The 14,626-nt window shown below is 37.3% G+C and overlaps 1 protein-coding gene across 5 annotated transcripts in view; it reads right to left on the bottom strand.

Annotated features, from left to right (window-relative positions):
* Positions 1-14,626, bottom strand: part of FCHO2 (FCH and mu domain containing endocytic adaptor 2) — a 116,971-nt gene that overhangs the window by 51,980 nt on the left and 50,365 nt on the right. For all 5 annotated transcript variants that reach the window (XM_037032450.1, XM_037032451.1, XM_037032452.1 and 2 more), the window contains 2 exons: positions 12,108-12,206; positions 11,197-11,293 (listed from right to left, as the gene is read on the bottom strand). In XM_037032450.1, coding sequence (XP_036888345.1) covers positions 11,197-11,293; positions 12,108-12,206 — 196 coding nt within the window. The remainder of the gene's footprint in view (positions 1-11,196; positions 11,294-12,107; positions 12,207-14,626) is intronic.

Raw genomic sequence — 14,626 nt, 5'->3', positions numbered from 1 at the left:
AACCCCTGGTTCCATCGCCAAACATTCAGGAAATCTAGAGAGTGTTTCTCCAATTTTACTGTGCATACAAGCTGCCTGGGAATCTTATTAAAACGCAGATTCTGATTCAGTAGGCTGGGGGAGGGTGTGAAACTCTATACTTAAAACAAGCATCCAGTGATGTAGTGCTCCAGCTTCTCAACAATGGCTGCATATTACAAGTAGATGAGGAATTTTAAAACATACTGGTACCAAGGACCCACCCTATACCAATGAAATCAGTGTTTGTGGGATAGTGCACTATCTACATTTTCTTTAAGAAAAGAGTAATGGCAAGGAAAAAAATTCTGTAAGTTTTTCTTATATGTACCTACGGCTAGAGAACCAGGGATGAGGCAAACTTACGAACCATGGTCTTAAAACAAACAGAATTTTAACCATGGAATTTCAGTCACTGTAAAAACTTCCACATTTTCATTTCCCCAAATGCAGAATCTTAACACTGAAATATAATTTGCTCCTACATCCAAAACCTGACAATGCCTCCATAACCCCAGACTTAGTCATATTTTCACCATGTAATCTTGATAAAACATTGGGCAATTATACCCAGCTCACCATAACCTCTTTTCTCTGGTGACCCACCCCTTCTCCACAAGTGGTAGAGAAGCCATGTATATACTGCACGACTTAGTCAGAACTGCCTGGACTAGAAAGATTACCTGCCTCAACATTACTTGAACCAGACCTTTTTCTCAAAAATTTGGAAAGGGACAGAAACCTGGGTTAATTCTGAGCTGTGGCTGCCATTTAAAAAAAGTAAAAGTACCCAGACATTACTGGGAGGTCACTTTAGGTCATGTGCCTGGAAAAGCAAAGAAAGCCATTCTATAGAATGATGATGATGATGAATAAGAAGAAGAAGAAGAAGAGAATACTGCCACATAAATGCAGAGATTAAATAAAGAAAAATCAATACCTAGTTTGCCTATAGGTCTGGGTTTCTTTCTGGAACCATGGCTACATTTCTGATTTTGGATCCTTGGGATACCTCAGTTTCTTTCCATTAAATTTTCTTTTAAGTTCAAATTGGCTTGAGTTAGCCCTTTTTACAGACTGCAAAAAAGTCCGTAACTCTGTCCTAGCTATTATACACATATAAAAATTATCATCAGCTAATCATCTTACTTTATTCTATTTTGCTGCCAGTGTATACATTTAACATTCAAATAGAAAACTAAGCTTTCCTTAAAGCCTGTGCAAAACAGTTTAATAGTAAATATTTTACTAAATATTTATTTAGTAAATAAATGTTATTTATTTACTAAAGTAAATATTTTACTAAATATTTATTTAAAATAATTTTAAATAAATTTAAAAATCAAAATAAATTTAAAAATAAATTTAAATTTAAAAATTTTAAATAAATTTAAAAATCTGTGGACCACAAGGTCTGTCACATCTACTGACCTCTGTTGTACGTAGCGTGAATGTAGCCACAGACAATACAGAAAAAAACCTTCGGACACTCAAATCAGACTTTTGTAATTTCAGTATCACAAAATACTGCTCTTCTTTTGATTATTTCCCTTTATCATTTAAAAATGTAAACCTATTTTTTACAGTTCTCACAAAAATAAGCATAACTAAATTTGGTTCAATGGCCATAGTCTGTCGACTCCTGTTTTAAAAGGTGTAAAAATGAATCATCATCAAACGGCATATACATCCCACAGGGCAGATTCCATGCCCCTGCCCCAGGTAGCCAGGATACAAAAGGTAAAGGTACATTCCTTCACAGAGTGAAGTTTTTCTATTTAATTTCTTTTGAAGGCCCCCCCTCTTTTACTTTCTTGTTTGTGCTAATCTATGTTATCCTACCCCCTAATCATTATTCATTCTTCTCTTCTCTTTCTCTGGTCATTGCCCCTTGTTATCAAAGAGAAAAACTGACTTCTGGTCAAGATGACAGTGTAGGCAGACATGGCTAGCCTATTCACACAACAACATCAAAATTATAACTAATATACAGAACAGACATCACTCAGAACCATTAGAAATAGAGCCGAATAAAAGTCCAACAACTACAGAATTAAAAAAACCACATCCATCCCGACTGGTAGGAGGGGCACAGATGCACAACAAGCTGGTCCCACACCCACAGGCGGTGGATAAAAACTCGAGAGGGGTATCTTGGGAGCAAGGAGTCCCAGATCTACACCTGGCCCCCAAGCCCAGGGTTCCAGTGCCAGGAAGCCGAGTCACCACAACTTCTGGCTACAAACACCAGCGGGCATTAAGTTGGTGGAAGAAACTTCTGGAACCCCAAGCAGTTCCTCTTAAAGAACCCACACACAGACTCATTTACTCAGACTCACTCCCTCTGAGCTCCAGCGCTAGGGTAGCAGCTTGAAATGCACCAGTGATATACAGGGACAAAGTGGGGTGTCTGGCTTTAGGGTGGGGGGGGGCATTGTCCCTTTGCTAAACCCTCCCCCAACAGAGCCCACAGGATGGTGCCACATCCCAGACTCAATTAACCTGGCTAATACTGTCTGACCCACCTTGGAGATCCCCAGACACTCTGCCCCACCCAATTTAGGGGCCCACTCAAGCTGCTTTTCCATGTGAATGGCTAGTCTCTAGGCTCCTGCTTCACAACTTCCTAAATACTCTCAAATAAGCAGTAGTTGACTTCAGTGAGCCCCAGGCCTGGCACTAGCAGCAGCCAGATTAGAATCACAGTTTGGCTTCCCCTGGGAATCTCCAAGCCCAGCACAAGTAGCAGCCACCTCAGATTACTTTATAGCTCAGACACAGTCCCCTGGGCCAAAGACAGGAGGAGGTTGACCTTGGCCTGTACCACCTGGGAAACCCTGGGGCCAGCAGACCCAATGGACAGCTACAGACCATGTCAGAGCACTACCACCCTGCCCCTGCACAGCTGACCATCCATGGAGGGCACGGGATGGTGGTCAGTGGTCACAGCCAATCCTTGCAGCTGACTGGTCTGGGTAAATACCTCCATTGACCTGCCAACAGCAACCAAGGCTCAACTAAGAGGAGGATGTACTCAGCCCACGCAAAGAGTACACCTTGAGTACCCAGTCTGGGTGGCTGAGTACTTAGGGGAGGCTGTGCCACTGGTCCCTACAGAATACCTACTAGGCAACACTATGAAGACAGAGTCAAATCCAATACATAGAAACAAACACTAGGTGACTGCCAAAATTGGAGACAAAGAAACATGGCCTAAATGAAAGAACAGATATCAAAACTCCAGAAAAAGACCTAAATGAAATGGAGATAAGCAATCTATCAGATTCGGAGTTCAAAACACTGATTATAAGGATGCTCAACAAACTTAGTGAGGGCCTCAACAGCATAAAAAAGATCCAGTCAGAAATGAAGGATACACTAATTGAAATAAAGAAGAGTTTACAGGGAATCAACAGTAGAGTGGATGAAGCTGAGAATCAAATCAATGATTTGAAACGTAAGGAAGCAAAAACAAACAAGCAAACAAAAACAATCAGAACAAGGAAAAAAATCCAAAAAAATGAGGATAGTGTAAGCAACCCGTGAAACAACTTCAAGAGATCCAACATTTGCATCATAGGAGTACCAGAAGGAGAAGAGCAAGAAACTGGAAATGTGAAAAAACAGTGAAAGAAAACTTCCCTAATTTGGTGAAGAAAATAGACATGCAAGTCCAGGAAGCACAGAGAGTCCCAAACAAGATACATGCAAGGAGGCCCACTCCAAGACATATCATAATTAAAATGCCTAAGGTTAAAGAATCTTCAAAGCATCAAGAGAAAAGAAATTAGTTAACAGATAGCTGTCAGATGGGAGGGGGGTGTGGGAGAATGAAGATGTGAGGGGATTAAGAAGTACAAAGAGGTAGCCCTGGCTAGTGTGGCACAGTGGCTGAGTGCCAGCCTACAAACCAAAGGGTTGCCGGTTTAATTCCCAGATACGGCACATGCCTGGGTCGTGGGCCAGGTCTCCAATTGAGGGCATGTGAGAGGTAACCACACATCAGTGTTTCTCTCCCCTTTTCCCTCCTTTCCCCATTCTCTAAAAATAAATACTTTTTAAAAATCTTTCCTTATTTAAAAAAAAGTAGTTGGTCATAGAATAGCCATGGAGATGGTAAAGTACAGTATAGGAAATGGAGTAACCAAAGAACTTATACACATGACCCATGGAGATGAACAATGGTGGGGGATCGCCTGAGGGAGTGGTGGGCACTGGGTGGAGGGAGAGCACAGGGGAAAAATCAGGACAACTGTTAATAGCATAACCAATAAAATATAATTTAAAAAGAGAAAAACCAAGTAATCACAGGATATCTGGTGTGGTTTATGGGTCTTTGTCTCTTCTTAGCTATTTTTAATTTTGCTTTCTACACAAGATAAAAATCTAAATCTGCCTCTCTAGTTTAAACAAAAATTGGTGGGGGTAGTGGTTAGTGGCTCCATTTATGGTTTTGGTATTATTCCATATCTTTGATGGTTCTGTAAAGATAGTCACTAGATTTTGTTTTTTTAACTGTTTGCTTTACCATACACTTTATTTATTTATTTATTTATTTATTTATTTATTTATTCATTTACTTATTTATCCTCACCCAGGATATGTTTATTTATGGGGAGAAGAAGACAATGGGGGGGGCACACAAGCAATTGGCCACCTCCCACAAGCACCCAGACCTGGGATGAAACCTATAACCCAGGAATGTGACCTGACTGGAATCAAAACAGGAAACCTTCTGGTGTACAGGATGACAGCCACCCGGTCAGGAATACCTTACACTTTAAATTAGTATCTAGTGTAAAGCTAAAATATTCCAAATACTATCTAATCAGTTCATTTCATTTAAGCAGTCTGACTACAGTAATCTCATTTTTCCCTTTTTTTGTGGCTAACTGTTGGGGTTTTTTTAAATCCTCACCCAAGGATATGTTTATTGATTGAAAAGAGGAAGAGAAACATCAATGTGAAAGAGAAACACTGATCAGCTCCTCCCATATGCATCCCAACTAAGGACTGAACCTGCAACCTAGATATGTGCCCTGATGGGGCCGAACCTGTAACCTTTCGGTGTATGTGACGATGCTCTAACCAAGGCACCTGGTCAGGGCTGGCCAATCATTTCTTATATCACCTTTCTCAGACTTTTCCTATTTCTATCTTCACACATAGTACAGATTTTGGAAGTCTAAAAATGGAAGCTATAAACCTATATTAGCATATAATGAAAATACAGATGTGTTTTTGCTTGAACATATTAAACACTGGCCTTCCAATATTTCACTTTGTTTAAGTTACTCATCCTTTTGTTTCTTATAAGTAGAAAACCGCTTAACTTTTATGAATTATAAACAGCATACAGTAAAATCAGCAGAATGACTATAAAACAGAAAACTTCAAAAATAAGGACTTTGCCCTGACTGGTATGGTTCAGTGGGTTGAGCACCAGCCTGCAAACGAAAGGGGGTCAGTATGATTCCCACTCAGGGAACAGGCCTGGGTTGCAGGCCGGGTCCCTCTGGTTGGGAGAATGCAAGAGGCAACCAATGGCTGTTTCTCTCACATGCCAATGTTTCTCTCTTTCTCCCTCCCTTCCCTTCTCTATAAAAATAAATAAAATCTTTAAAATATATATAGATTTTAACCTCCTGTGGCAACTAAAATACATAAGAACAGTCAGAAATATTAGGATAATGTCATTAGAATATAAAACAGTATCAAAATTAGAAAACACCTATTTATTCATGATACTTTCAGATCATAGGTGCTTCAATATTCCAAGCATCGTCCAATTACAGTGACTCAAATTCCAGAACAGCCACACACTACAATTAAAATTAATTTCAAAAACAGTGTGGAGGTTCCTCAAAAGTTTTAAAATTGAGCCACCATAAGATCTAGCAATTCTACTTCCTCATATCCAACTTAAAGAAATAAAATCACTATCTCAAAAAGATATCTGTACCCCCATGTTCACTGAAGCAGTATTTACGATAGCCAAGATGTAGAAACAACCTGTGTCCAGTGACAGATGAACATAAAGAAAATGTAGTATGTCTATTTATACAATGGAATATTCAGCCACATAAAGAAACTCTGCAACTTAGACTCTGTGGGCCACAGGGTCTGTCACATCTACCGACCTCTGCTGTTCTATGTAGCGTGAATGTAGCCACAGACAATGCAGAAAAAAAACTTCTTTGGACACTCAAATGACAATGTGGATGGAACTTGAGGGCATTATGCTAAGTGAAGTAAGTTAGAGAAAGACAAATACTATATGATCTTAATTATATATGGAATCTAAAAAAACCTCCTAGAGAGAACATGGGGTGGTGGTTGCCAGAGGAAGAGAGTGAGGAGTGAGCAAAGCGAGTAAAGGTGATCCAAAGGCAAACCTTCTAATTACAAGGTTAAAAAGTCCTAGAGATGTAACACAGCATGGTGACTACCGTTAACAATATTTTACTGTATATTTGAAAGCTACGAAAGTAGTTCTGAAAAATTTTTACCACAAGAAAAAAAACTGTAACTATGTATGGAGATGGATATTAACTAAACTTATTTTGGCACTCACTTCACAATATGTACATATATCAAATTGTTATAAACAAGTACAATATTGTATTTCAAGTATATCTCAATAAAAAGTAATGACAAAAATGTTACTGCATATAAGTGGTATATAAAAGTCTCAACAAATAGGAAAAAAAATTTAATGCTCTCAGTGTTGACTGGCACAAGAAAATTGGAGACTAAATTAAGGGTTATATATCTTTCAACACATAACTGACTTTAAAAAGTAGTAATTTTCAGCACAAGAGAAACAGGTTAACTTTTAGGGTTACGTAGTTCTTAAAAAACTGGGCCTCTTTTTGAAATGTGTATTCCACAGGACTAAAACTAATTTGGGAAGGAATTCATCCACCAGAGGGGGCCCTTACAAAACAGGAGAAATAAAATGTTAACAGCAACCAATAGCATACAAATTGAAAGTTAGAATACATCTTACAAAGTAAAATCCTTTAAGTCTATAAATTCCATATACTAGCATATAAAATTCTGACTGTTATTTTTCTGAAAAACACAAAATTTTCATCATTGCATTCATGTCTCTGTAAGCTGAACAAATATACGGAGGTCTGTTCAGAAAATATCCAGCAACGCAGTATGAAAAATAGACAAATTTAGTGAAGAAGATACAAGAAACATTGTACATAAATTAATGACGCCTCGGTCCCCTTCAAAGTAAGCACTGTGGGATCTACTCTGGGTTCACCTGTAGCACCTGCAGCACAATGTTCCTTCTGCTCTGGCAGCAGAAGCCACAGAACAGATTTTGCTATGACTCATTTCATGCCAAGATCCTGCATCCAAATCTCAGACACAGTCGTTTTTGGAGTCCCCAGATCAGCTTCTAGGTCTCACACTGTCAGATACCAATCTTTGGTGATTGCAGCCTGTACATGTTCAATATTCTCAGGTGCTCTGCTTGTTGCAGACCTTCCAGAACATGGATCAGTTTCAATAGATTCTTCACCATCTTTAAAGCATTTGTGCCCCACTGTCATTTGCACCATATTCGTCGCACCATCCCTGAAAGCCTTCTGAATCATCCGAATAGTTTCTGTGGAGGAATGTTCAAGCTTAATGCAAAAATTGATACAGTCAGTGCTCTGCTCGCTCAGTCATTTTTAATGTGAAGGCCACACAGTACATATGCTCACTCAAGAGGACCTACCACCCCCACTGACTAGTACAGTGAAGTCATCATTGTTCACTCATGCACATTCCAGTTTGCTCTCTTTGGCTACAAGGTTATGTCGATGTTGTGCAAACCATTCTTGCAATTTTAACAATGGCTGGACTTTTTCCACACAGACCTATGTGAAAGAGCTATAACTGGTCACCCACAATAAGTCAATTGAGAAGTAGTATTTATCCTTTCACTCAACTCCACAACCCCCCCTTTTTTGTTAGTTCTAGGACCACTTTTTATGAAAGTCAGTAAGTGTCGACAGACACACTGAAACAGTCACCTAATTCTGGGTCTAGTGATTCTAGGAAAGCCCATGCCACGACCATTCTTGGAGTCTCTCTCACAACTTAGCTACAGAAATTTTCTACATCTATCAGTATATCTTGAGGCCAGTATATTTAAATTTATAAAGAAACAATATGCATTATTATCTACCTATTAAGACTATATTAATTTTTGAAAGTAACATTAAGTACTCAATAAATGTAACATTATCTCATGTAAACATCACAACCCACTGAGGTAGGTATTATTATTACCCCCACTTTAGAGATGAAGGCATTAGGGCTTGAAGGTCTCAATGCTAGTAAAGAGTGGACTACAAACTACAAGGCTAAGTATTGTGCTGTGTCACAAATAAGAACACTGAAATTTTTACTGAATTGTAGATTCACACAGAGTTGTTCATAAAAATACATGGAGATCCCTTGTATATATCTGCCTGGTTTCCTGTAACATTTCATAAGACTACAATATCATGTTGCAAACAAGATACTGACAGTCTACCAATCTGGTTCAGACTTCCATCTAAGGCATTTTTAACCAGGCAATACACCTTTGCTTTTATTTATGAACACTTCTAAATGCTCTATGTAAAATTCAATTTGTCCCCCAATTGTTTTACTTTTCTTAACTGGTCTTCATTTATAATTTAACCTCTTTTGAAGGAATTTTAGGGCTTCTCACTACTTTGTGGTTATGTATCTCAACATCCAATTCTCTCTATATATGTAAACTTTACTCAGTTCTATTCTAATTGCTCCAAATCATCACCCTTGGAGTCAAGAATCCTGACACACCCCCAGCTCTGCCATGTACTAGTTTCGGCAAATCATTTAACCTCTCCACATTTCCCTCATCTGAAAAATGGGAACAACAGTACCTACCTTCAAAGAGTTGCCGAAGATCAAAGTTTGCCTACCAAGTTCGCACGGCACAGAGTTAAGTGCTCACTAGACTTTAAGCATAATTTACTATTCCCTCACCAAGACTTTTCACAGAGCAAATCCACCCACTCCAACCCCCTTAAACTGCTAACCTCACTATTATATGCCCATTTGTTCGCACAGCCAACAAAAATGTACTGTTTACACATAAACAGATGACTCAAATATAAAACTTTCATTTACAAGTACACAATTATTAAAATTTAAGGTAGATAGCAAGAATGCCCCAAAAAAGTACTTTCAAAGTTCTCTGGCACTTTTGAGGCAGAAATAACACCTGACCTGACTCTTAAAGAATGTACCCATTAGACAAATAAATGGGAAGACACGGGGTAGGGAAGGTGCAGCATGTAACATTTTCTGGAGTAAGGACATGAGGGCAACTAAGGTACCAAGAGACACGGAGGGGCTTGTATAGGAAACAATAAACAATACAGGCTGGCTGCATTGAAGGGTATTTGTAAAAGGAACGGTGGAAAATAAAACTAAAGACTACTCAAAGCCTGATCCTGAAAGGCTTTGAATCCAAGTCCGGAGTTTAAATTTCATTCTGTCCACAATGAAAAGTCAAAGATTTATGAGTAGTACAATTATGAGTTCATGTTATAGCACATTCATGTATAGTCAAAACATGAATGTGCTATAACATGTAAAATAGTCTGCTATGCTGGTACTCAGACACCAGCTGCTGCAACTAATCAGGCTGGTAGAGACAGCATGGAAAGGTCTGAAGGAAAAAACTACTAACATAATTGAATCACTGAGATTTGAAACGTAATGAGTAGGAAGAAGAAAAGCCAAGATGATTTAGTTTGAAGTTCTAGTTCTGTGAACTGCACTGAAGAAAAATGGTTCCCAGACTTCTCCACAAAACACTTATTTTCCTGAATTCCAAACCATACTTTAACTTCTTTATTGGTCTGAATTGTTTTTACCTGTGAAACAAATTATCTTGCAAGAACATGGTAGAGTAACTAATGAATAGAAATCTGCAATACTGTAAGTATGATGAGCAGGGGAAGGAAATGAGTTACTTACTACATCTGACATATCATAACATGCTTATTAAAATAAGAATACCAGTAAACATTTGTTCATAAAATAGGAACCGGGATTCCTGTATGCATTTGTTCACTGGTGTATCCCCAGTGTCTAAAAACAGTGTCAGGAATACTGTTTAGTTTTCAATTAATATATTTGTTGAATACCTTTTCATGAAGATGGCGCCCAAAGCCAAGAAGCCCTTGGCCCCCAAAGCTGAAGCCAAGGCAAAAAAAAAAAAAAACAGTGTTAAAGGCATCCATGGCCTCAGAAAGAAGATCTGCATGTCACCCACCTTCGGGAGACCTAGGACACTGTGGCTCCAAAGGCAGCCTAAATATCCTCAGAAGAACTCCCCCAGGAAAAATAAGCCTGACCACTATACTATCATCAAGCCCCCTAACTATCCAATCAGCCATGAAAACTACAGAATGCCACAATATGGGTGTGTTCACTGTGGATGTCAAGGTCGGCCAGCACCAGGTCAAACAGGCTGTGAAGAAGCTCTGTGACACTGATGTGGCCAAGGTCAACACCCGATCAGGCCTGATGGGGAGAAGGCCTGTGTTTGACTGGCTCCAGACTATGGTGCTCTGGATGTTGCCAACAAAACTGGGATCATCTACACTGAGTCCAGCTGGCTAGTTTTAAATATAAACATTTTACACTATAAATATATACATATCTTTGTTGAATACTATGTGAATGAGAAACAAAAAAAGGTATTAATTTTTTGAGCAATGGATACAGTTTATTCTGTTTTTTTAAATTATTTTATTGTTCTTCAAAGGTATTAAATTTTAAGAAACATTCTTCATTGGCCTCAATGCTCTGGGCACTCAATATTCTCTCCTGCTATTTTTCTCATTAAAAATGGCCTTCTGTTGCTAACTTACCTTCAAAAATATAAACTGCAATACATTCATTTAGTCAAGGTTATAATAACGATTTTTAAGTAGCACTGAATTATTAACCACTAAAGGTTAAAAAAATCTTAAATATCATCAGACACAAAGTAAATGATACCTGAGATTTTAAACAAATTTTTAGGTATCTCCTAAGTTCCATTTTGCAGTTTTGGAATTCAAAGGCAAAAACATTTAGTTGCTGAATGGGAAATGTGAATACATTTTCTTGCAGAGTTTATCATCTTACCAGGTCTTTCCTTCCCAGTGCCTTTTGACTCAGCAAATTTTTGTATCAAGCTTTCAACTGTAGTATTAGCCATGTTATTTATAAATTCTTCATGGACCTATTAATATGAGATAAAGATAAAGTCTTTTTTTTCCATAAATACTTACTGTATATAAGACAAAATTTCCACAAAGCAATTAAAATTCGTTAACACCAAAATATGTATTTTCTGACCCAGAGCCTTTGAGAATTTTCATGTATTTAACATGCTCCATTACTTAACCTACAGTGTTAGTAGATCTGTGGGTACCAACCACTATTTATGTGAACTCCTTAAGATATGGCTGCACAACCTTAAAAGTAAATGCAGTTTCATGTTCTCTTCCTATAATGTTTTAGAACATAATTCTTCTTCTTGTTCTTTTTTTTATCACTTTGAATACTTCTTGCTAGCCTCTTCTTAGAATATAATTCTTATGATAAATAAAAATTACACAGGCAACTGAAACTCCTTTAGATCTTTAATAAAAAAATAACAAACTTCATCTTTCTCTACTATATTTCAATGAATCACAAATTATGATTAAACACTTATATTTTTGGAAAATATACAAGTCTAAGTACAAGTTCTGTAACTTACTGAAGATGCTGTTCTAATTTTTAAAACAGTAAAACTTTAAAAATTAAATATTTTAAAATTGGTAACTTCATAATTTTAATGTAAAGAGGACTAAACAGTTAATTAAAAAATTAATTTGAATTATCATCCTTGGTGGCCGGTCAAAAATCCAGTTTATTTTATATTTAATATATTTAAATATGTATTTTTTATCTGAAATATTTCAGTAGCATGTTATGAGTTTTGGGTTCTTAAAGAGTCATAAATGAACATAAAATTTTGAAGAATCAGTTCAACAGAAATAAAAACTTACCTGGCCTATTTGCAAATGAATTTCCTTTATAGCATTTGACAAAGATCCTATAATTTCCTTTATGTGAATGAGATGAGTTTCTTCAATGTCTTGAAATTTCTGAGTAGCAAATATAAAGTTACATACATAAAATATGTATCTACACATATATACATATATGCTGAAATCAAAAGACCTTTTAGAAGTTATCTCAATACAGCTGACCAAATTTAGCCCGCTGCTCATTATTACATGATTTTAGCAATGCTTCTAGACAAATGAATTTAGTAAACATACTGAAATACAGCATGGAGAAAAGTTAATTTTTTGTCATGCCATTTCTCAGGCAAACATCAACTTTTTCAGAGTTTGAAGATAATGCAAATTAAAACCTATAATCATGGTGAGAAAATAGAGACTCAGAAGATAAGAGTGTCATAAAAGCCAAGGTAGAAAAGTGTTTCAAAAACTGAAAATCAATTAGTCACCAGAGCAAAACTGCAGTTTACTTCTGAACTTTAAAATCTAGACCACAGATTCTGAGAATGTCTTTCTAATCCTTGAAATGTTAATACGTGGTCTTCAAAAGAGATACCCTGTGGTCAACTAAATTCGGGAAGCCTGCAAACTCACTGAGCAGTTTTCATCTGAAGGTGGGGATGCATAAAGATCACCTGGGGAATGTTTTTAAACTACAAAACAGATCTTCCACTACAATGAGGGGGGGGGGGGGCGCGGCGGGTGTGGAAAGAGGCGAGAAAGTTGGAAAAAATTCCCGGGTTATTCTGCTATTTATTACCCAGTAAGAAAGCCACTGCTAGACTTGGCCTCACAATAAATGTTAAAAATTCTGAAAATTACTAAAATAACAGAACTTGTTTTACTGTGTTTAACCCAGTGTTGTCCAAAATTCTCTGACCAAACAACCCTTTTTGTTTTTCTTTGTCTATGAATATCTATTAATATCTCACAGAACAATATTCCTCAAAACAGGATTTGGGAAATGCTGAACTAGCCATTTTCTTTCTTTTTTTTCTTTCAGATTTTATTTATTTGTTTTTAGACAGAGGGAAAGGGAGAGAGGGACGGAAACATCACTGTATGGTTGCCTCTTGTGCACTCTCTGCTGGGGAACCGTCCCACACCCAGGCATGTCTGCTGACTGGGGATCGAACCAGCGACCTTTTGGTTCATAGGTCAGTGCTCAACCCACTGAGCCACAGACCCAGGGTAGCCATTTTCAAACAAAACACGTCTGTCATTTCTATTGCACAAGCCTGTTTACCCTCCCCATCCCCCAAATTAAATCAGTTCTAAGAAGTAGGCCTAAATGTCTTGTTATTTTTCTCTGGCTAGTTTATCAAATTAAATTCCCTCACCCCATATTTAATGTCCAGTTTTCTTCAGCACTGAGTTCCACAATCAAAAAATCACTAAGCCAAATGATCATGTCCATACTTGTGTTAAGACCCTGAACTTTACAAAGAAAAATAATGGTGCAATTACAATTTTGGCAATAATGCTACAATAACCCAAACACTTTAATCAACTTTATTCATGAGGAATACCAGAGTTAAAATAGAGTTCTTGTCTTGATGAATTTTGACCAAATTTGTGAGAATACCAACAATGCAAGATCCTGAATTAGTCTTAAGAACTCAGGAATATTCAACAAAAGCATGATTCTGTTTTATGTTCATATTATAAGAAGTCACCCTCAACTTAAATTTATGTAACTTAATGAACAAAATATTGCCTTGCAGACGGGTAGACTTAAATCTAGGAATGCTTGGTCAAAATGCCACTAATCACATATGGCTGACTCCTAATTCCAAGAAAACCGTGCTGGCCTTCTCATTCTCTTTTGAAACAGCCACAGTGAATAAGGCAGATCCCTAATTATTTAGAAAAATCTTCAGTATGAAGCCACACACAAACTCAACACATGATTCAGATGCAATTCTAAAATTGTGCTGAGTTGCTTTTGATGAGGAGACACTGCTAAATATCACAGTTCCTCAAAGTTAGTAAAGCAATTCTACAATGGGAATATACTTTTAAATGTTTGAATATATATAAAAAAAACTTTCCTGAACAAATTAGATTTTTCCTCCTTGCTATTTCAAATTCACTGTTTGTACACAGTTTACATAAGTATATAAAAAGTACAATTCTTTATGCCATCAAAGATATATATAAAAGCACTATAGTCCTAAATCCTTGCTTAAACAATTCTCAGTCTCCTAGCCATCAAACTATTTAAACAAAATCTCCATATTGTCTGAAGTTTTTCAAGTGTCTTTAACTGATCGTGATAAAAAGCATAAACACAAAGACAAGTCACAATTCTAATCATGCTTATTGTTAACCACAAATGAAAAAAATAAATCACAAATACTACAAATACTTTCTAACCCCCTTTCATCCCAGGGACTCAATCTCCTTCCCCCCTAGCAAATACAGGTCCTGCCACCCAAATTTGATTCTCATTAGACTGACAGGTCCCTTCCCACTGGGGTTAGGTCAACCTGCTTAGCTTG

The sequence above is a fragment of the Sturnira hondurensis genome, unplaced genomic scaffold, assembly GCF_014824575.4.
Source record: "Sturnira hondurensis isolate 20B ecotype Veracruz unplaced genomic scaffold, ASM1482457v3 Scaffold0021354, whole genome shotgun sequence".
Classification (NCBI taxonomy): Eukaryota; Metazoa; Chordata; class Mammalia; order Chiroptera; family Phyllostomidae; genus Sturnira; species Sturnira hondurensis.
Note: the sequence above shows the minus strand (reverse complement) of the source record. Positions and strands in the feature narration are given on the sequence as shown.